A 24,417-nucleotide genomic window follows, 5' to 3' on the forward strand; every position below is an offset into this window, starting at 1 on the left:
GGCTCCCCAACATGCCAGATCTGAACCCGATCGAACACATGCGGGATGTGATTGAACACGGCGTCAGAGCTCATCGCCCCACTTGCCGGAATTTACGGAAATAAGGTGTGTGTGTGTGTGTGTGTGTGTGTGTGTGTGTGTGTGTGTGTGTGTGTGTGTGTGTGTGTGTGTGTGTGCGCGCGTGTGTGTGTGTGTGTGTGTGTGCGCTCGCGCGCAGATGTCGTGCCAACTCCCTCCAGCAACCTACCAAGGCCTGGTTGCTTCCATGCGACGACGCGTCGCCGCTGTTATCCGTGCCAGAGGTAGACATGCTGGTTGTTAGGTAGATGGTCGTAATGTTCTGGCTGATCAATGTATACGTGAGTGGTGTCTTTTCTGTCGCACATGTCCGACAGTACAAACACCACTCACATATAGACATTCACGAAAATGTGAGGAAACATCAGTCGTAGAAAAAATGTGTAGTACACGCTGCTTGTAAATTGCATACCTTCAGTGCTCCAAATTTTAAGAAAACAAATTGTCTAGTATAGCTATGAGTGCTTGTTCAGTACAGCAGATGTGTGTCGCAGTAGCAAAAATGAACAAGAGCTCATAGTTTTTAAGGTATGCGTTTAGGCACACTTTCATTGGACTTTTTTGCTTCGAATGATCGTTACTGTCATATCCCCGAATATCGACCGTTCCTTCTGGGACACTCTGTATAAAACTGTCACTTTCCGAAAGTCAAAAACACAGAATAAACCTGGTCGCTGTTATCTGGTGTCTTTTAGACCTTACGGACAATCAGAGCGTGCAGAATTTCACAGGATTGCTGTTTCTGATATTTGCCTTGATTCCTACATAAATCTTGGATCGCAAAAAGAACATGGTATTAACCCCTGCAGAAAAAACACGAACTGCCCCCAGAGTCATCGGACGACTATTTCAGCCTGCTGTGCAATGTTAGCGGACAGGACCATGTGTGACTGTTCAACTGCAATTGGGCTTGATAAGCAATCGGAATGAGTCAGCTCTCTCGAAGCCCCGAGCAGAAGTAGGAGACTTATTTATAGGGTTCGGGACTTGGCAGGCGCTCAGTTATCACTCTGTCCTGACGCAACACTGAAGCGACACAGTCAACAAGTCCTGGGTAGCATTAGTCATGTTTTCCTGTAGCAGACGGACACATCCTCCCGACGGTGTGCCAGCTATTAATACCTTTGCTCGTGGCGCGCTCTTTCGCCAGACGAAACATTTCCAACAGAGAGCATACTACATTCGTGCAACGAATGCTACAAGTGGATCGCATCACAGTCAAGCATTATCCTGCGTCTTGAACGATTTTACGCATTCTCAATCCACGCGTCTATCGTATATCTGACAGTCTGTAGCAACCAATGTTACTTTAATGGCAGTTCATGATGCATATGTCAGGAGTCCAAATCTCCATCCTGCATTCATAATATACACTGTCTTTAGTTTCCGCAACCCACTTTAGGCGATTACTGCTGTGGTTCATTAACAAAACAGGTACCGATTTCTTTCACCAGACTTGTCTTAACCTTGCTTATGACCCGCCTTCAATAACTTCTTCGTTGACATTGTCTTGGACTTTGCTTACCTTAATTCTCTTAGAAACCTCGTATTCCACTATTGTCTCTACTGTGAGACCACTAAATCATATTTTTTACTTACGGAAGTCTTCTCACGCTGTTCTTCTTACTTGGCAGACATCAGGTGGAGTTCGAAATCGGGGAAGCCATATGGCTGGATTCTATGATGCGTGCCCTCATTTTTATTTTCCTTGCAATTTCGGGAAACGTCCATAGAAATACGAGAGATTCGATCTTCTTCGAAGCAAACACGAGTTCTGATTTGTTCTAGATCAACGAGTCGTTAAAAACGAAATTTAAAAGATGGTGGAATCAAGACCACGGTATGGCACCAATTTACTGTTGTTTATTTTGTTTTTTAATAGAATGCTACAGAGGAGGTAAGTGTCGGACACATGTGTAAATGTGCAGTTCTACGTTCTGTTCGTTTAGAAGTCGCCCAGAGTAACGAAGAGTTTGAGCAAGTCGTAAGAATGGCACCTCTCATTGGCACACCGCAGGAGGTATTCTTTTCTCACTGTACAGCACGTCAAACATTTACTTTTCAGAACAACATCCTTTATGCGTATTAATGTCAACAAAAGAAACAACAAATATCACAATCATTGAAACTTCCTGGCAGATTAAAACTGTGTGCCAGGAAGTTTCATATCAGCGCACACTCCGCTGCAGAGTGAAAATCTCATTCTGGAAACATCCCCCAGGCTGTGGCTAAGCCATGTCTCCGCAATATCCTTTCTTTCAGGAGTGCTAGTTCTGCAAGGTTCGCAGGAGAGCTTCTGTAAAGTTTGGAAGGTAGGAGACGAGGTACTGGCAGAAGTAAAGCTGTGAGTACCGGGCGTGAGTCGTGCTTCGGTAGCTCAGTTGGTAGAGCACATGCCCGCGAAAGGCAAAGGTCCCGAGTTCGAGTCTCGGTCGGGCACACAGTTTTAATCTGCCAGGAAGTTTCATATCAGCGCACACTCCGCTGCAGAGTGAAAATCTCATTCTGGATCACAATCATTGTACTAAATTTACAACTCAATCTTAAAGTATCATCGATTTTAGATTACCTTCTCTTGGTAATTATTTTATTGCTACAATTATCAACCATGGCAACGCGCTTAGTGATCCCATTCTAGAGGAAAAATGAATCACCGTTTGTAATTTAATATAAAACGTTGGCAGATACTCTGTCAAGATGTATTTTAGCAGGTCCCTGAACCTTCCGCCTGATAAAAATTTTCTCATTTTCTCTAATGTGCGACCCTCGTATTTGATGTTTACTGCTATTATAAAATGCAGTCATTCTTTACACGTAATCGACGGCTTGCTCTGCAACTAAGAGACCTGAGGACGTTATAAAATAGACCGAAACCGGTAATCATTGTAAACACAACTGTGACGCTAGACTGAAATAAAACAGTAATTGTTACTGGTACATATCTCCATCTTGACATGCCAGACTGAAACAGAGTACACTCGGTAACTGCTTCAATTTTAGTGGCTGCGCTGGAGAAGGGTAATGACCTGAAGATGCACTAGGATCTTGGCAAATGTTACTGGGGAGACAAAAGAGGGCAGTTGTTCCTTGTATTGCTTGGCGCTCGAAGTGCTTCAAGGATGATATGGTCGTGGAGAAATGGAAAAGTGTGTATCGTTTAGCTGGCATAATGATCATTATATAAAGAACATAAGCTCAGCTGGACAGAGACGGTGAAATAAATTGATCGTATTTACCTTCAAGGAATTTTTCTATCTTTAGACCAGGGCCGGCCAGAAATTCTGCACGCGTGCGGTGCTCCTGCACATGAGCAACTTCCGGGTCACAGCGTGCACGCCGCAGCCGTCAGCGTTCATGTAGTGCATGTTTCTACGCGCAGGTGTCGCTTTATCCATTTGATGAACAGGCGTATTCTAGTGCTCTTTTCAGAGCTTGCCGCCAACCATGGGAAGGTATTTCGCGTATTAAACATTTAAAATACTGTCACAGTCTACTCATTGAGACGTCTACTTTTATGTCAACAGCTTAACCCAGTAAGACAAGTAATACAGTTAACAACGGTGGGTTTTTATTAAGACAGCTTGACTGACGGCACGTAAATACGCGTAATGTTTTTGATCTAGTATTTAAGAAAGAGAGCAGTTAGAGATTTCCAACAAACTTTATTCATGATTTCAAATAACATTAAACTAATGCAAGGTTTCCTATAACTAATTCTCGGTGCCCTTAGTTACACCCACTTAATTTCTGTCTCACTGACCTCTGAACAGAATGATAACCGTTGACTTCTCGATGATCACCTGTTATTTCAATACCATTATTGCTATGTCTCTCATCAGTTACGTCTGAAATCTGCATAATAACCGACAATTAGATGAATGTTATGTTTTATCGACTTCAGCTGAGCGTAGCTCTCCACACATTAAAAAAAAAACCTAAATGTAAGTATACATTGGAACAATTGGTTTAATGACCAACTTTCCTGATAATAATGTAGCATTGAGCAGAATGAGGCAATAATGAGGCAATAATACACAGTTAGTAAACAATAATTTCTAATTATGAAAGGAATAAATCCAAAGACGTTTATCAATGGTCATGAGAAATAACTGATTTGCTGTATCTCATCCATTTTCTTAAGGACATTTAAATTTGCTTGCCTTCTTCACTGTTGAGTACACTACACTAGTCTTTGTGATATGTATTGTAGTGTCTTTCAATTTAAAACTTACGCTGGCCGCCTATTATTCGGCGGCACAGCAAACATTGTGAGTTTTCAGCAACGGCTACAAAAAAGAATTGCATTTCCCAGTCATTTTTAAACGACGTCCTTTGCTTTTTCACAGTACTTGCCATTTCTCAGTACTTCTTTGTTAAGGTTACGGTTACCAGGGGTAAACGAGACTGCGTATGTTGCGCTCTTGCTTGTACCACATAAATTGGGAAGTGGAGCCGCCGCCGTTCATTTAAGACACATGTCTAATAACAGATGTCGCTGTCGCACACGTGCGCACATGTGCAGCACTTCCGCACGTCTGCACACTGTGCAGCGTTTGGCCGGCCCTGCTTTAGACTCATCTCATTTTTAGCAACTATAAAATATTTACTACAGGACGATCATACGGGTATAAAGGGCATTCAAATGGAAACGAGACAAACGAAAAATTAAGTAAACTGTTCATTATTTCAAAAGTATTCGACGTAGCTGTTAATATATTTATCCCTCTGTAATAAAAGAGCATCAATGTCTTCATAGGAAAAAGTTTGCGGTTGTCTAAGGAACCACGATTGTCTCAGGCTGCACATCTTCTCCGAAGCAAATCGACAGCCACGGATCTCAGTCTACGGGGCTCCAAAAATATAAAAATCGCATGGGGAGGGATCGGAGTGTATAGAGGGTGTGCAAGTGCTTCCCAGTTAAACTTCTGCTGCTAGTCCCGAACAATCTTGGCAATCATGGGTACAATCATGGTTCCGTAGGCAACCCCAAACCTTTCTCTACGAAGACCTTAACGCCCTTGTCCCACAGTAGGATAAATGTATTAACAGTTATGGCGATTACTTTTGACGTAATAAACAGTTTATGTACTTTTTGCCGTCCGCCTCGTTTCCATTTGACTGCTCATTCTATTTACACTCAGCTTTCTCGCGAAGTAATTCGAGCGCCCGTTTGTAAGTTAGTCTGTACGATTCACGCAATACTGATTATGCTGTAGAGGACCACAAGCAGAGTAATTTGAGATAAGTAACGTTTGTCCGGAAACGATTGTCTCAGGCGATACGAAGTCTTGGATTAGCAGTACGCGCTGCATCGACGTTGGTGCCGCTGCTTCGTGCAACATTACATGTTCATCTGTGAAGTGCCCTTGATAGTTTTGCTATGTGATTAAATGAAGTCGTTTGTCCTTGAAACAAATAATAAATAAATAAAAAACTGAAGAGCAACTGTTCCGTATGGCCCTTGCTGCTTGTCTTATTGTACAAAAGACAAGAGGAATATTTAGAGCCAATGGCACACTTCTAAGCGTCCTTGTGATAGGAACATTGAGATTCAGCGATAACAGACATTGCCTGCAGGAGAAAAAGCGACTGTGCAAATTTTTTCAGGACATCCACAAGTCGCACTCGGTACTTTTTATGGACGTGTTTAGCTCAGTCTATCAAAAACGTTGTCAGAAATTGTGGAATTTGCAGTTTTTGTCGATGCCCTCGTGAAATTGGGCGAAACCGATCCATAGAAATATTTAGTGCGGGTTGTGACTGTCTTGAAAAGCAGAATAGTGAGACCATTACTGTTTTCTCTCCAAGTACTTTTAGTTTCGGATCCTCTGCCATTTATATAATTTCGACCATGTATCTTTGCAACAACCTGTAGAGTCGAATGGCCCACATTACTCAATAAGCCCAATCAGTTTTTTGCATTGATATAGCAGACGTGTTAAATCATCTGTTACTTAACAAAATGCCAGTTTTCCTTTTATTTAAAGCATTTGAAATGGGTACCTGAGGAAATAAAACTCGTTGCTGCTTTAACATACCAACACACACAACTCCCAATTTGTTATGAGTAAAATAGAGTTTACTGCTGTGAGTATAAGTTACACCATTTAATAGATGGGAAATGGCACTCCAACGCAAAAGTCTGTGGTTGTGTATCCAAAATTCTCCCGCTTAAAGTAAACCGTGCGTTGAAGTCGGCGTGTTTCTTTGCGTTTTGTCTTCAATTTCAGAAGGCCTTGAATATTTTAGTTGGCGTAGCTGTGAATTAAAATTTTAGATGTATTATTACTTTTTTAAAAGAAAGTTATTACGGAAGTACAAAATATAATAAAAACTTTGAATTGTTTCATGTGAGAAGCAGAAAATTTTAAAATTTTCACTAATTCGAATAAGGACAGATCTTGCGAAGATGGTATTCAGTAATTTCACTTTAATTTCGCGATATACTTCAGAGACTAAGACAGTAAAAGAGATCGTACTTTAATACATATAGGATAATTGCTAGTATTACTAATTTTTCTTCCTTAAAGGTTTCGTTAGCAATAAATGATTTGTAATATTGAATACCAGGCTTATATTTTTATCAAGATTCAAGATTCCACTTTAAATGTTGGCTACTGATGATTTTTTTAAATTTATTTTCTGTTGTTTCTGCACATTGCAACACTGCTAATCCGAACTGTTGGGACAGGATTTCGGATTTTGCTTGGTGTGACGTAACGCATTCGACGTGACTTCCACCTAAAGCAAAACCTTACGCTTGTGCAAAATACGAAACTACACAGCGATACTTATTTCTTGGTAAAATATTATCGTTTCCTATCCAGTTTGTGATGTTTTTTAACTTATTTGTATCTGCTTTAGTGAGATAAGACCACCTTTATGGTATCAACTGAAATGGGCAAGTGTGTTGAAGTTATGGCTGAGATAATGCACTCGTATTCTGGAGAAGCAAGATTCAATTTCTCGTCATACCACTGCCCGTTTTTGCTCTAAATCTCTTAAAGTGAATCCCTTTAGTAAGGTCACGATTGACTACTTCATCGAAATGAATTTAATGAGCACTGACTGTCAGTCATGTGAGCCTTCTTGCTTTCTCGTTCTTTTCAGTTAAGATCCACTAAAGACAACTCATCCCACATGTCATGCCAGTGTGTGTCATTAGCATGATTTGTTTTGTTCTTTCTTTTGCATTTTGTCGTTCCCCCATTACCGGCATAGTACTTTCATTAGCTTGATTTTGACATAAAGCACTATATATATGTAGGGACTGAAATCGTACCAAACGATCAACCAAGTGAAGCGAAACTGTTGTAATGGGGTGGGGTGTTCGGTAGGTTCGTTGGGCAAAAGCAGGCTTAACTGACTCTATAAACTACTGGCGAATGTGTTCCAAAACTCTCTGGAACAGTCCCTCACTCCCCCCCCCCCCCCCCCCGCAATAGTTGGGCAGTGTTTGTAAAACATTTTCTCTCTTTAGTGTCGTCTTGTTTGCAAGCACTGGAGCATGCTAATGTGAAATTGTTGCTCATTTCTACAACACTTTCTTTTTTCTCATTGACTCCTCAGTGTGTGTCGCCTAAGCGTACTTATCTGTCGAAGATGGCACGCTTGTTTGCCCCCCTCCCCGCTACACACACACACACACACACACACACACACACACACACACACACACAAATTTAACCAAGCTTTAGCACGTTGGGTGCTGGGAGCAGATATAAGGGAGGGTGGGTTGTTTGGTGGGTTGGGGGGTTGGAGATGTAAGGGACTCCTGCCTCCCATATACACTGTCGAGGCCAGCAGAGGTGAGTATGAAGGTAAAGATCACTCTCACGATTTTATACAACCTAAACTGAAATCGTGTTTTTTTTCAAATTACGGACAATTTAACTGGATAATTTTGCGGGGGATACCGAGAGTGAGCGAATAAGGCAGTAGAAGTAGGGCGGTATTGACGTATTTCCGCTCATGCCAACCTGTTCGCATTAGCGTTTTACATGTACTACTATACAACGCTAATGCTAGCAGTGTTCTTTGGGTACTCGGGTTTGTATGAACGGAAATTCGTCAATCCCGCCCTGCTTCTACTGCCTTATTCGCTCGCTCCACCGAGCGAGGTGGCGCAGTGGTTAGCACACTGGACTCGCATTCGGGAGGACGACGGTTCAATCCCGTCTCCGGCCATCCTGATTTAGGTTTTCCGTGATTTCCCTAAATCGTTTCAGGCAAATGCCGGGATGGTTCCTTTGAAAGGGCACGGCCGATTTCCTTCCCAATCCTTCCCTAACCCGAGCTTGCGCTCCGTCTCTAATGACCTCGTTGTCGACGGGACGTTAAACACCAACAACCACCACCACCACCACCATCGCTCGCTCCCAGCATCCCCTGCAAAAAATGTCCAGTTAAATTGTCCGTATAGCGCGAACTCCACTTTGGTATAATCCTTCCAGATTTCACTTTCCGCCTCGCCGGTAGTAGACTTACGAGTAGCACAGGCGCCAGTCTATTTAGCTCGATTGTCGTACATTTTGGTGAACAAATAAGATGAAAGAGTTTGACGGTTGTGTTGCTTTGTTGTTGCAGGGCGTCCCGTATGTTGGGGAGCTGCCGGTGGTGCTACAGCCGGGACGCATGGTACTGGTGCAAGGTCGAGTCACTCCAAACGCCATCAGGTGTGTACTCACAACAGCACTCACATTACTTCTGTTACTTATATCTGCTATCCTCACCGAAGGAGTCTTTCCTTATGTTCCGTAATTTTTCAAATCTTTATTAAGATTATGTATATTGGCATACGCTAATGCTCAAAAACATCGTCACAACTTGCTTACGGGGATTGGTTCGTGAACACAAGGAGAAATCTTGAAAAAAATTTTCTGTTTTCAAAATAGTGTAGCTCAAAGAATAAGAGTTGTAAGCCCGTGTAATGCTTACTATTTGTAACAGACGTTTTCGGAATAATGTGATACATGAGTCTCAGCTTTTCGTGTCTCACTTTTTTTTAAAATTACATACCGTATTGCAAGTGAAACAAAACGTGTTCATTGTTTATGTACAGCCTATCTCGAAATAAAAGCAAAGTAGGAGCTTCATTTTTTCTAAAAGTTCTGTACACTACTCTGTTTAAGGCAGATTTTTAAAAAGTTCATAAAATATTAACAATTTTTTGATAATGATTATAAAAAAATTGTTATTAACTTAGTTTTTCTGTAAAGTATTTAATTTTCAAATTTGAGTTATTAGAATAGTTTACGTTTTAGGTTACGTCTTTTTTAAGACAATACATAAAATTTCAGCCGTCCCTCTTTAATAGTTTTCAATCAGTGTGTACCACAACATCAAAAAAAGTGCACTTCCGGGAAATTAATGTCAAAGCTTGTTTCTTTGCCTACCCTGCATAACACTAATGCATCCCAGGTCCGTATTATTCTTGCTTCTGGTGGTGTTCTCCCTCCCACTCCTTCTTCAGGCTACTACTTGTTGTTCTTGCTTCTTTGACGGCTGCCAGCACTGATTTCTGTGCTTCGATGAATCACCTGCGGTCAGTGGCAACTGAACTGCTTCGCATATTTGGTTCGCCAGCCAACTCCCAACAATTCAATAGCCTTCAATCTCAACCCTGCACCGTCACTGAAACATATCACCCAACTTTCAAAGAGCTTAGTCCTACCAGCACAATTATTGGTATCAGTTCCAATTTACAGTTGTTAAAACTCTGACTTTGGTTTTGAGTTCTACCGGGTGGTTATAAGCAAAGCGCACCTGCTCACGGACATCCAGTGCGGAGTGTAATTACCGGATAACAGCGAAACTTAGTAGATATGCTATTGGGTTAAAGTGGAGCCGATTTGCGCTGGAAACAAATAAGTTCCAGTTTTGGCCACCAGGTTCAAATCTGGTACTGTACGGCATCTCGCTGACGTCTCTGGTGCTCCCGTTGGACAAACTGTGTAAGGGGCGGTAAATAATAAAATCGATATTATGCCTTTCTCACTTGTCTGACCGTTTCTGCCGACGCCTCTTTCTTAATCCAGTACAGACGGAAACATTTATTTACGTCTTTCTTGCATTCACAGCGCAGAATTTCACCTGGTGGCCAAAATAGAAACTAAATTTTTTCTAGTGTAAATCGGTTCCGCTTTAGAGATTTAGAATATCTACCAAGTTTCACTGTCACACTAGAACTACAGCCCACACTGAACCTCTATGAGTTAGCTGCACTTTAATTACAATTGCTCGGTACCGTGTAATTACTTCTCTAATTATCTTGTGTAACTAGGGCATTTGAGACTAAAAAGTCATGAATAAAAAACAAATGAGCACAAAATTCTGTTTTTAACAGAGCTGTGTGCACGACTTGGGAGTGTCTTCATGTTTGCAGACTCTCTTAAATTCCTCTAATTTTGGAGCTTTCTTTAGTACAATTTCCCCAAAGTAAACTTCTTCCAATGCAGAAAACTGTAGAGAATTTTTAAGACCAAAATTCAAAAATCGATTTTTGACACTTATCCACGTACTAATCCCCTTAAAAGCATGTTTGTCCACCTTTGGAATGCAATACAGCATTCGTGGCGTGCATTCGACAAGGCCGTGGTGGGCTTTAAGAGGTGTGTGACACTGATGTCTACGCACAGGTCACGCATTTCCCGCCGGCCGGAGTGGCCGTGCGGTTCTAGGCGCTACAGTCTGGAGCCGAGCGACCGCTACGGTCGGAGGTTCGAATCCTGCCTCGGGCATGGATGTGTGTGATGTCCTTAGATTAGTTAGGTTCAATTACTTCTAAGTTCTAGGCGATTGATGACCTCTGAAGTTAAGTCGCATAGTGCTCAGAGCCATTTGAACCAACGCATTTCCCGTAAATTACGGACCGGTGATCTTCGGGTGCCGAGGTAGCACCCGATAGTATTGCAAATGTCTTCCACCGCGTCCAGATGGGGTGAATTTGGTGGGTATATATCAACGTGAATTCACCGTCGAGCTCCTCAAACAGTGTATCAAGATGCTGTACTGTGACACTGGCAAATACTCAGCTAGAAGACACCATCGCCGTCTAGTAAAACAAGCGTGAAGGTATGCGGCTGGTCCGTAAATACACGTAGCTCGCAGCTGTCATGCTGTGTTAGATTACGACATACAAACTGTTCTAGGAAAGTTTTGCAATGCGACTTTATTTAATTTTTTCGAAGTAATTTTCGCCACATTGAATACACCTCTCCTTTTTAAAAACCAATTCTCCTAAGTTTTTGTAGGAAGTAAGGCACATTCGTTGTCCCTTAGGAGCTCCTCATCACCTGAAAACTGAACTCCTCTCAGCTTCATTTTCACATGCGGAAACAGTGCAAAGTCACAAGGAGCAATGTCTGGACTGTAAGGAAGGTGCTCAAGAAGTTTCAGCCCTGTACCCCGCAAATATTCAGTGCATTCTTTGGCGTGGTGTGGAGCGTTGTCGTCATGGAGGAATTATCATTCTTGATATCAGTCGCAGGGTTTTCAAAGATTGAATGACTCTGGGCAGGCACTGCTCAATGTACCGCTTAGCTGTGACTGTCTTGTGTGTGTACAAAACAACACGGTCCACAATTCCACTCGATTCGAAGAAAAAGTTTTCATTTACTTCTTTACTGGTCAGGATTTTCTGGCAGCTACAGGTGTGTCGCCATCTCCAAAAACCCAAACTTTGTTTTGAGTCTTAGTTGGCACGTCGTAATAATTGTGTATTGTGTATGAAACCGGGTACCTGGAAACGACAGAGAGGCTTCGTCCCGCTGTAGCCCTCAGTGGTTCACAACCCGACAACAGGCGACAGCAGTCCACCCGTCCCACCGCGAACCCAGGTTTATTGTGCGGTTCGGCCCCCAGTAGACCCCCCCCCCTTTCCCCTACTGGGAACGTTTCATACCAGACGAGTATAACCCCAAATGTTTTTGTGGTAGAGTAATTATGGTGTACGCGTACGTGGTGACAGTGCTTGCCCAGCAATCGCCGACATAGTGTAACTGAGGCAGAATTAGGGGAACCAGCTTGCATTCGGCAACAAGGCAGACGGAAAACCTCTGTAAAAACCATCCACAGGCTGGCCGGCACATCGGACGTAGACACTAATTCGCCGGGCGGATTTGTGCCGGTGACCGGCATGCCTTCCCGCTTGGGAAGCAACGCGCTAGACCGCGCGGTTAGCCGAGCTGGCATATCATAATAATACAGCCAAGTCTCCTCACCTGTCACAATGTTATTCACATACTGAGATTGTCTCTTAGAAAACTTCTTTAACATCTCCCGGCACCAAGTCACATACCGTATCATCTGCTCTTCAGTCTATGTGGCACCCAGAGACAACAAAGTTTCTCTACTTGCAAATGGTCATGCAAAATCGAACTGCGGCTGCGTTTAGCCCTAAGGTATCGTCTATCTGCTTATGGGTCACTCGCCAGTCTTCGTCTAGCATTCTCCTCGCAGCATCAACTTTTCCTTCTTCCCGTCCTCTCGACGTCCTCCAGATTGAAATTTCCTCTTTGGAATTGTGTATACCACCTGAATATAGTTGTGCCGTGTGGATACACATTACCCAGCGCAAGAGTCATTCCTTCAAAGCACTGGTCTATGTTTAAACCACGCGCGAAGTTGTACCGCAAAACTGCCCGAATCTCACTTCGTGATGACGATGCCATAGCAAGGACTTCTAACCAACCCTGCTGGTGAACGACTGCGCCCACAGACTTGTCACAGCGGCTACAATGTTAGTATGAAGAATTCTCGGAACTCAGCAACAACCAACCTCCAGCGACTCAACGTTACGTCGTATTGCAAAACTTTACTAGTACCCTTTGCACGCCCCCATAGAGGTCCAGGTGAACAGATGAAAGCCTGCGATAGCATAAACTGCTCCCCCCCCCCCTCCCCCCTCGCACCAGACTGCGTCCATCGCGCAGTGCATGTTTCGAGCAGCCTGTCGCCTTCTCCTGGTCTCACCACCTGCCTGCCACCTTCCATAGAGGGTAGCTTCGTAACAGCCGACTAATGTCACCGTTTCCGAGATGCTCATTCCCAGGCACTGGACCACAACAATCTTCCCTTCGTCAAAGTCGCTGTCTGTGAACTTAATCAGTTGCGGCGACTATCAGCGTTAGAATGATTCTCCATTCGTCTCGTATCTGCTTACATACCTTACTTACCGCACCTTGCGCCTGCAAGGACACATGAAGCATTGACTGTCGACGAGGTCAGTGGCCATGATGTTTTGCCTCATCATTGTTTAAGAAGTCTGTACTTGCTCACACAACTGTTTCGCGCTCGCCCGCGGAAGTAAATATATGTTCGCGCTCACCGTCAGAAGTAATGCATGAGTGAATTGTAACACATTAAAAATACATTTAAATTATTTGAATACAATCTCTGTATCGTATGTAAGTTCTATATATTTTATTGGGTAATCAGTTTCGGCCATTTATCAGGCCGTTTTTTTACACAGCAAACAAGAGTATCGCATATTGCAACCGCATGAGAAATGAATTTAGTCATAGAACTAAAATATAATAAATGGATGGTACACCCTTGGGGATAGCAGGGACTTGTGGCGTGGAGCATGGCCGCTCTGGAGGCGTGGGGCACTGCTGAGTAGAGGGCAGTCACTCGTAGTTTACAGCGAAAGCTTCGCTCACCGCCTCGTAATCAAAGCTACCAGTAGCCATTCGTAGAGAACCGTTACTGTAATCTGCCAGAGCTGTTTGTAAATGTATATTATAATAAGTTAGTCATAGGAAAAAAACACAGAAAAACAATTAAGGATAATTTGAATATACATACATATACCTGTAGAGAACAGTATATACTGAAATGAGCCAGAGTCATTGCGGGAAACGTTCTGTTCTATCTAAGAACAATTGATAATGCTCGTCTTTTATGTATAATCATAACATCGTTAACTGTTTTTTCTAAGACTTTAATTGATAACAACATACCTTTACAAACAATTCCTGCACGTTGCACTACCGGTTCTCTACAATTGGCTGTTGATGACGTTATGTAGGACTCCTTCTGCCACCAAAGGTATATCAGCTATTTGTTTTCTGTTGTTTTACTTTTAAGATTGTATTCATTCCTCGACGACTTACAGGATGCGATACTCTTGTTTACAGAGTAAAACAAAAGGTCTATGATGGTCTGATCAATGATCGAAACAGGTCACCAAATAAAATATACACAATTTACATGCGATCTAAACTGTTTTATTAAAGTTACAGCATATTAAAATTATTTTATCGATCTGTGTTTTCCTAAGGACAATTTTGCAAGAAAATTTTAAACATTAAAAATATCAGCATACATGACATCTGACCCCTCTGCATCCACTGTGCAAACGGTGACCCTGAAGCAGTAAATGCTTACCGCTCGTTGTTAAGAACTTAGCTGTAGCAGCAAGTAAGAATGATTTTGCTCGCCGAAAACAGAAAATAAATGAACAAAGTTACGCAGTTGTCGCGAACTAGTAGTATCGAACAAGAATATTAACATCAAAAGAACTACACACATGACAAAATGAGCTGAAGATCTGTCAAGGAGGCAACTTTTAGATTGACACGAGAAAGTTGTTGCTCTGTGTAGAAAAGGGCTAGGAGCTTGAAAAAGATACGCCTACTACGAGCTCAAAAGTCTTAGTTTAAACTCTGTTATCAACAGCTGGAAACGTTGTACCAGTCAATCTGAAGAAGTCGAGCAGAATAGAAGAGCTGTACATAGGGGGCTGAACAAAATTCCTAGTTTCTTCAGTACTGGCGCTTGAAAATTAGTAAATAGGCCTTCAGGGGTAACAGCATCTTTCTTCAAGCGTCTGCCAGTTCGGATTTTTCAGCAAGTGCGTAACGCTGTCTCGTGTGTCGGACTACTCTTCTATCATTCGTGTTGCCCTTCTAATTATAAGTTCAGTATTCCCTTTTACGCTTGTCTGATATGGATCCCATGAAATCGAGCAATTTGTGGGATGGGTCGCACGCATTGGCGTCCGTAGATATTCGTCTAAAATACCCCAACAACTAAATTTGAGAGAAGGTATACCAAACTTACTGTGCCTCAAACTACTGATCTACCCAGTACTTTCGAGGACGATTACTTTTATGGCTAAACGCTAAGCACATCTCAGTAGTATATGCGAATATAGGTATGGAGCTACATTTTGGTTCAAAGATCTGAAATTACATCCTCATTGGCGTAAAACCAGGTTATCCAACTAGTTATGAAATACAGCTAGAAAATATTCGCAAAAATTGTTTTTGTAGTTTACTGCAATAATACCCGGTCCTGTCACATAAATGTGACCATCGCCTTTGTTAGACGTCAACGTGCAATAACTACACACAGAGGGTAAGTGGCATTACTAGCAGGGACGATACAAAGCGTGTCGGGAGATGCGGAAAACAGTGCAGTCGTATTGTGGAAACGAAGCGATTTATCTGACTTCCAAAAGGGCATGACCATTAGCTTTCGGGCCGACGGTGAAAGCATTTCCGAAACGGCTAAATGTGTAAACTGTTTGCAAGCCGCTGTGGCTAAAGCATACCGCGCATGCAAAATGGCGCTATCCAAAACCGGCGCCGAGGGAACTGTGGTCCACTATGGGGGTAGATGACAGGGATGGACGAAGGCTGCGGAGATGTGTACTGGTGAATAGACGTGCAGCGGTCGAGCAGGTGACCGCCCAGAAGAACCAATATACTACCATCAGTGCTTCCTCGACCGTGCAGCTAACACTGCTGCATATGAGCCTCCGCAGCAAACCGCTGTGCATCGGCGAAGAAGGCTGGAAATAGCACACCGATACAGCAAATGGACGTTCACTGAGGGGCGAGAGGCGCGTGGGAGGCGTGAAAAGTCTGAAAAACACTCTGCAACTGTTGTGGTCTGGGGAACGTTTTCGTGACATTCCCTGAGCGATCTCGTCATTCCGGAAGGCGCAATACATCAACATAAGTATGCATCTAGCCTTGGTGACAATGTCCACCCCTACATGAAGTTTTTTTCTTGGTGCGATGGCTTGTGGCAGCAGTACAATGCAACGTGTCGCAGAGCTCGCAATGTGCGTGCCTGATTCGAAGAGCACTCCACCGGCCACCAGATTCCCAAAATGGTTCAAATGGCTCTGAGCACTATGGGACTTAACATCTGTGGTCATCAGTCCCCTAGAACTTTCAAAGCTACACTTTTGGAATGCTACGGTAAAGTGTTACCCAGGACCAGTGTAATACTAGATGAACGAGGATTTGGAACTGCGTCAGGTCTGTGTCTTTTAGCCGTTCTCCTTGTTCGCTGTCCGTCTTAGTCCCTTCACTGCATGTGTTCCTGTTTTTATGCGTTTGGGCGCTGATGACCACGCTGTTCAGCGCCCGTAAACCTCAAACACACACACACACACACACACACACACACACACACACACACACACCAGCCGGTAGAATCCACTGGTGACAGCCCACGACGGACCCAAGGCAGTTCTCGTGTATTCTGTTAGTCACATTATTGTACAGCCATGCCAAATGAAATGTAGAATCCGCATCTCTGAGTGCACGTGGCGTTGAGTTGCAACCGCTACAATCTGAGAAGGTCCCAGTTCTTGGAGCGGACGTCTTTTCGACTTTGAAATTTCACACTATATTTTGTTTTTTCGAATGATATATTAGCTGTTTTCTCGAGAGTCCACTGCAATAACTTTGCCCTGGAAAACCGAGTGTATTCTCAGAAATACATCAAAGATCTCCTTCGTCCGCAGACAAAGGGTTGTGATTCAGTTGTCCAGCGATGAGAGGGGCTATATAAAGGAACTGAGGACGAATGACTGAGCCGTATACTGCTGCCATGAATGAATGTGTTGTGTTGGGAACTGGCATTAGAATCTGCGAGACAGTGCGTTGGACTAGTCCCTTTCTGCAGCTCGACAGCTTCTGTACTAGTAAACGACAGGTAAAAAATGAGGATACTATTTCGGCGTGCCCCTGTAAAAAGCGCAAATCCGTCATGACTACAGAAAAACACCCAACCTGCTGCTGCAACGAGGAATCATGTCACAGTATTTCTCGGTGATGATGGAGTGGGAAAGACGTGAGCCGGAAGTATTAAAAACAGGCTACCGTCTGTCAAACTATTTGATACGCTGGACATGTTGGGATCCCAGGGAATGAACATGCCTAAGGCTTGGCAAAGCTGGCTACCAGGATACCACTTTTGGAAAGGGGGTGCCAGAACTGGACCTTCGGTCGACTCTGTTGGAAGTCTGGTACTCGAAATGGTTCGCCCTGGACTTCCCAAACAAACTTAGGGCAATAGAGGAAACCACGACCACGTGGCAATCTTCCCTTCGCACTTCTCGCAGGGAATCCATTTCCTTTGTCAAACGCTCACCTTACCCCCTCTCACTCCCAGTCTACATCTTGATTTTCTCTCAGTCGTATTGTATCTTGCTTAGAATCGGGCTTCCCAGGATTTGCCCATTGTACTCTCCTTCCGAGGGTTATTCCTATGTAGGATGAAGGGACTGATGATGTCGCAGTTTGGTCCCTTTAACTCCAACAACCAACCACACTGTTCGACGATGGAGCACTTCCTTTCTAACCCAAAGAAGGGACGAAGCGGTCATCACTTTCCTACTGATCGGACACAGGTGAATGACACTCGCTTATCTCTCAATGCACCAAGATCCGCCTGTATGTATTATTGCCAGATATTGTGGGAGTCAGCACTGACACAAAACAAGGAAGGAGATAAGTTGCGATGGCCGGTGGTAGAAATCCAAACTGATCTGTACAACCCACTTGTAGATTAATGGAAAGAAGGAAAGAAACATAACTTCTCGTTATGAGTGGCTTGATATCCTTTCTGTGCCTCCTACATACATGGAAACATTATTGCTACTTCAGAATGCAGACTAAGTATCATCTTAGTATTACTCAGTACTGACGCTCTCGATGTGTGCGACCGAACTGGGACCGACCAGCAATGGACAGGTGGTTAAGTCAGCGTTCACAGGGGGCGCTGAACTCTGTCTTCGTGGAGGTGTGGCACTGCCCGCTTTTTCCAGTGGCGTGCGGGTTAGCTCCTCCTTGTCTCTGTTTTTCGGCGCTGCGCTGGTCGGTGTAAAGTTGATGCTTTATGACTGCACATGCAGTATAGTGGCATAGCACTCTTGTTTTAACGTCGTGTATTTTGTATACTGACAGGACGGAAGCCATTGGTCTTCCAATGGACTTAGCCTCAATTATAGGCGATAACGAGAAAATAGCAACAAAACTTGACATTTTGTCTGGCATCAAGACTCCTGCCTATTTTAATGGAATGGAGATCTTAATGTGTTTTTGGGTGGCTGGTTCACCCTATGAATTACACAATCATCCAGCCTTATTTATGCACTCAACTCTTCTGGTTATGCTGTGAATGTACAATGGTGGAAATTAGTATAATTATTTGTGGAAAAACGTGTTTATTTACATATTTAGTATTGCACTCATTTTTCCTGTACAATTTACACCAAAGCAAATACACTCATTTTAGCATTAGCATTGGTACTTTAAGAAATGTAAAGAAACAAAACAACCTTAGGGGTGGAAATTGTTATAAACGCACAGATGACTGTTGTCAGATTAACCTAACGTATTCAATAAAAAGATCACAATTACGTCCTAGTAGTTAGTCGAACTTCCATTGTTCTTAACAACTGCAAAAATCCTCTTAGGCATTGATTCTTCCGAGATTGAGGTCCACTCCATCAGAATTGTTTTCAGCTCGGCCACAGTCTGACTGTCGCCCATTGCGATAAACACGACGTGGTAGGATGCCCCATAGATTTCCCGTGGCACTTAATCTGGATTTCTCGATGGTCAGCTCAGAAATGGAATTGTGAATTATCATCGTCAAATTCATCATACTTGCGAACCAGTTCAGTTTTCAGCATTCCTATATAATCGTCGGACTTCATTTTGGGGTGCAGCCATGCTCTATTGGACGTGTATTTAGCACAAAATGCTGCCCAGACCATAACGTTGCCACCGCCAAGATTTATACTCTTCCGAACCTCTTTTCCGTACGGAGATCATGCTAGTAATGCTGAAAACCATCTGGACCATCCGAATTAAACTTCTCATCGCTGAAAATTACTTTGTTCCATCTCCGGAGCACGACATACGTTAATGTGCTAACTTGAGTCGATCCTCCTTATGTGTATCGTTTAAAGCTGACTTACGGAGCCGTTTCTTGAGTGCCAGATTCGCTTCTTCAGCAAGGATTTATCTGACGCGTTTGAAGTGACTGATGAGTGCAAATAAGTCACGATTTGAGAGGAACGCAAGCCTCTGACTTTGGCTTCACGCAAAATATATTTGACTGTTTCCTTAAAATAGTCTGAAATGATTTGTTATTTTATGCTACAAACATGCTTTTTTTGCTCTTGACTTTCAATATTCTTTTATAAAAACGGAAATGCACATCAAATTATTTTGAAAGGCCGCGAAAACGCTCCATTCCAGTCATGTGGTGCCTGTGACATCACTGATTAGCTCGCTGCTCCTACTATAATACTAATAATTCACAGTGACGTCTTGTTTTGACAGTTACATTCCAGAAAATGGGTTCCACACGGTATGTAGTACCATAATGTACAAATAAATCTATAAAAATTCGTGAAAAGTGTTTTTTGAGTGTTCCAAAGAATGAGATGATATGTAAAATGTGGTTGCTCTGGACCGGCAAATTCCTACCACGTCGACGCACAAGTTTCCTAACTCAATAAAAAATGTTTTGCAGTGTGAAGTTAACATTAATTTAAATTAATTAATTAATTTAGCATTAATAATCTTGGTGAAAATTGTCGTTACACCCATCGTTACATAAATTATTCGGTAGCTCAGTTGTTATAATGGTAGACCGTCGAATGTTATAAGATGTCCATAGGTCGTTGGTTCGAATCCAACTTGAAAGAATATTTTAACTTTTTCGTAAAACGACCTGTCAATCCTCTCATACGAAATCAAATCACATTTACAGAACTTCACCACACCGATTAGCAACAGAATATTACTGTTTTCCTTGCTGTTTACATGCGCTTACATTTGCAATCGCTATTCACACACGTCACGTTCAGAAATATATTTTTAGCTAATGTGACTAGGCTCTTTTTATGTATTAGAAACAATTTTTTTTCTATATTCATACTGTCCAGCTAGGGTCCTTATTGTTTAAACTTTAGAAGTTTCATTATCTTACATAAAGATGAAGTAAATCTGCTTCACACAGTGACGTTCGTTTACACTCAGTCATCATAGCCCTTGCTGTGTGTTACCTGCATGTTGTACATGCTTTATATCTCTCCGTATAGAAAACCTCATCGTCTTACACCTCATTGTACTTTGGGCATAGGTGATATCTTCACTACTAGCAATTCTTTCCAAAAAACTGAATTGTTTGTTCGCAAAGTAAATGCATTTATCCTGTTGCCCATTTCTCAGAATGAGACTAATGCGAAGCTATATACAATGCATCCCACCATCGAAACAACTTCTACAATCAGTTCTTACTAAAGCTATTTTCATATTTCGTGTAGAACTTCGTTGTAGGATTCGAACATCTGAATTCTTTGTCAGCAGTCAGATGAGCTATCCGTTGCGCCACCGAACGCATGCTCGGGACATTACCTCTGCTGAGCGAGTGCCTTCTCTAGAGGAAATTAGCACAAAGATTTGCCAAGAATAATTTTATTGTGCTTTGTGTCGTAGCTGATGGCTGATATTCAATCATCTACCTGCAATATACGGACCCATTTGGGTAAGTTCTACACATACTTAGTTTTGAGCGAGTTTAATGATGCTACAGGGAGCAGAAGGTCGTTTCACATATCGCCGCTCTAATTGGGTGAGAATAAACGTATCAACTTTCACAACGTTTCCACTATCAGCGTTCACAAAATTCCATTATGTTGTTATTTAAAAGTTGTAATTGCGTTTTCCACCACAAAATAGCTAAACTGTTTGCAGAAAAAGTACGTAAGAAGCTCGTAACGTCGGCTGACACTCCCCAAAACACACGTATAGCTTCATCTGACCTAATCTGACGTTGCCAGAGCTTCAGACAGTAACAGAGCGTTTTCAATCACGTGACCAAATCTTGATATTTAATGATTTTTAAGCTTTAATTGCGTCAAAATGGCAGATATTTTGTTAGAATACGTAAATGCTGTTCGAATATCATAATCAGAGGAACAATAGTCAGAACCATACTTCTAACGTAGGAAAATAACCTGTTAAACGTGTACCTGACGCTGACAGCTTCCATGTCAGACCATATGTGCAATTTGTGCCTTACAGTGCACCCAAGAATAACACAACTGGAACGCTCTAATTTCTTAGCAGAGTGGCAATTAAACAGGCCCATTTCTTAGTACACCTTAATACTTGCTTGCTCATCACCCGATAGAAGCTTTCTACGCGTCCTTATCACAGTAACTTCCCTACGACGTTAGCCAGCGCGCACACACCTCCAGGTTGAAACTGTAGCGAACTGTTAACATTCACCACTGTGCGCGTCATGTAACTGACCTGCCATTACACCAAATTTGCCCCCCCCCCTCTCTACCCGAAAGACTGTCTTTTTTTCTTTTTAAGTACTCGGTCTAATTCTCATGGTGAAATGAGAAGTATTTCGTTCTGCTTTGTTGTAAAGTGTACGGGAAAATGCGTGCAATACCAAATACGGAAATAAACTTTTTTTTTTTTTGCAAATAGCCACGTGACTTCGTACTAATTTCCCCCGCTGTATGACAACAGTTTGAAAAAATATCCTGTAGAATGTACGTGAACCATTTTATGCCAGTAGCTCTTGATGTACGAGGGCAGTTCAATAAGTAATGCAACACATTTTTTTTCTGAAACAGGGGTTGTTTTATTCAGCATTGAAATACACCAGGTTATTCCCCAATCTTTTAGCTACACAACACTATTTTTCAACGTAATCTCCATTCAATGCTACGGCCTTACGCCACCTTGAAATGAGGGCTTGTATGCCTGCACGGTACCATTCCCTTGGTCGATGTCGGAGCCAATGTCGTACTGCATCAATAACTTCATCATCCGCGTAGTGCCTCCCACGGATTGCGTCCTTCATTGGGCCAAACATGTGGAAATCCGACGGTGCGAGATCGGGGCTGTAGGGTGCATGAGGAAGAACAGTCCACTGAAGTTTTGTGAGCTCCTCTCGGGTGCGAAGACTTGTGTGAGGTCTTGCGTTGTCATGAAGAAGAAGTTCGTTCAGATTTTTGTGCCTATGAACACGCTGAAGTCGTTTCTTCAATTTCTGAAGAGTAGCACAGTACACTTCAGAGTTGATCGTTTGACCATGGGAAAGGACATCGAACAGAATAACCCCTTCAGCGTCCCAGAAGACTGTAACCATGACTTTACCGGCTGAGGGTATGACTTTAAACTTTTTCTTGGTAGGGGAGTGGGTGTGGCGCCACTCCATTGATGGCCGTTTTGTTTCAGGTTCGAAGTGATGAACCCATGTTTCATCGCCTGTAACAATCTTTGACAAGAAATTGTCACCCTCAGCCACATGACGAGCAAGCAATTCCGCACAGATGGTTCTCCTTTGCTCTTTATGGTGTTTGGTTAGACAACGAGGGACCCAGCGGGAACAAACCTTTGAATATCCCAACTGGTGAACAAGTGTGACAGCACTACCAACAGAGATGTCAAGTTGAGCACTGAGTTGTTTGATGGTGATCCGTCGATCATCTCGAACGAGTGTGTTCGCACGCTCCGCCATTGCAGGAGTCACAGCTGTGCACGGCCGGCCCGCACGCGGGAAATTAGACAGTCTTGCTTGACCTTGCGGCGATGATGACACACGCTTTGCCCAACGACTCACCGTGCTTTTGTCCACTGCCAGATCACCGTAGACATTCTGCAAGCGCCTATGAATATCTGAGATGCCCTGGTTTTCCGCCAAAAGAAACTCGATCACTGCCCGTTGTTTGCAACGCACATCCGTTACAGACGCCATTTTAACAGCTCCGTACAGCGCTGCCACCTGTCGGAAGTCAATGAAACTATACGAGACGAAGCGGGAATGTTTGAAAATATTCCACAAGAAATTTCCGGTTTTTTCAACCAAAATTGGCCGAGAAAAAAAATGTGTTGCATTACTTATTGAACTGCCCTCGTATGACTATCACTTCTTATTTTAACAAGAATGCCTACCTGTTGAACCTTATTAACAGCCTGAAGCAAAGGGTACTGATGCCATCGCTGTTTACCGCACAATAATTTGAAACCCATCCGTTCTACTGCCAGAAATCCTTGAGAATGCTGTAAATAATTTTAAAAAAAGCCTATACTCAGATTACGGGAGGGGGTGAAAGGCACCGTCTCGCCATGTTTTTATTGTCTCCACTACCTTTTGCGCACGCTTTTGGTCGCACAAGTGCTTCGTAGATAGACTGCATTTTCCCAGTACAGTATCCTATCAAGAACCTAAGTGTTCCACTTTCTTTACTTGTGATTACGGGTGTGTGACCACAGTTGTTTTCAAATATCGTATTGTCTTGTAAGAACGAAACGAACTTCCTTCTTTCATTCATTTAAAATTATCGGTACACCGTCATTCATCTGGAATGAATTCACCTGGCTACGGAGTCTGCGCTGATATGAAACGTCATGGCAGATTTAAACTGTGCTGGAGAGGGACTTGAACCCGGAACCTTTGCCTATCACGGGCAAGTATCTACCAAGCGAGATACCCAAGCACGACTCACGACCTGCCTCACAGATTTAATTCCGGCTGTACCTCCTCTGCTACCTTCCAAACTTCATACAAGTCTAATGTTCATCATCTGATAAAAATTTATAGTAGATACGTTTTATTTCTAGTTAACTGTACCCAGATCTACAGTTTAAGTTACCGTTCACAACATGAACGTAAACTAGAGAACATATAAAGCAATAAGTGTTAACTTTCTAGCATTCTTCTGTGACGCACAACTTTCTTTACTGTGGAATTCCGGTGTGTGTGTGTGTGTGTGTGTGTGTGTGTGTGTGTGTGTGTGTGTGTGTGTTAAAAACGTGGCTCTGAGCACCATGAGACTTAACTTCTAAGGTCATCATTCCCCTAGAACTTAGAACTACTTAAACCTAACTGACCTAAGGACATCACACACATCCATGCCCGAGACAGGATTCGAACCTGCGACCGTAGCGGTTCGAGGAGTTGGATAATGTGAACAGTAGTAGCTAACTAAATTAGAACATGTTTATGTTCAGATCACGCCTTATTCGATGTTTTAGACTGCTTCTTAAATTTCGCGTGAAA

General features: G+C 42.8%; 1 protein-coding gene across 1 annotated transcript in view; it reads left to right on the forward strand.

The window, feature by feature from the left end:
- LOC124802561 (galectin-6-like) overlaps positions 1-24,417 on the forward strand; it is a 431,142-nt gene that overhangs the window by 354,754 nt on the left and 51,971 nt on the right. Inside the window, exon 3 of the mRNA XM_047263428.1 lies at positions 8,665-8,753. Within this exon, the coding sequence (XP_047119384.1) occupies positions 8,665-8,753 (89 nt within the window). The remainder of the gene's footprint in view (positions 1-8,664; positions 8,754-24,417) is intronic.

The sequence above is a fragment of the Schistocerca piceifrons genome, chromosome 6, assembly GCF_021461385.2.
Source record: "Schistocerca piceifrons isolate TAMUIC-IGC-003096 chromosome 6, iqSchPice1.1, whole genome shotgun sequence".
NCBI lineage: Eukaryota > Metazoa > Arthropoda > Insecta > Orthoptera > Acrididae > Schistocerca > Schistocerca piceifrons.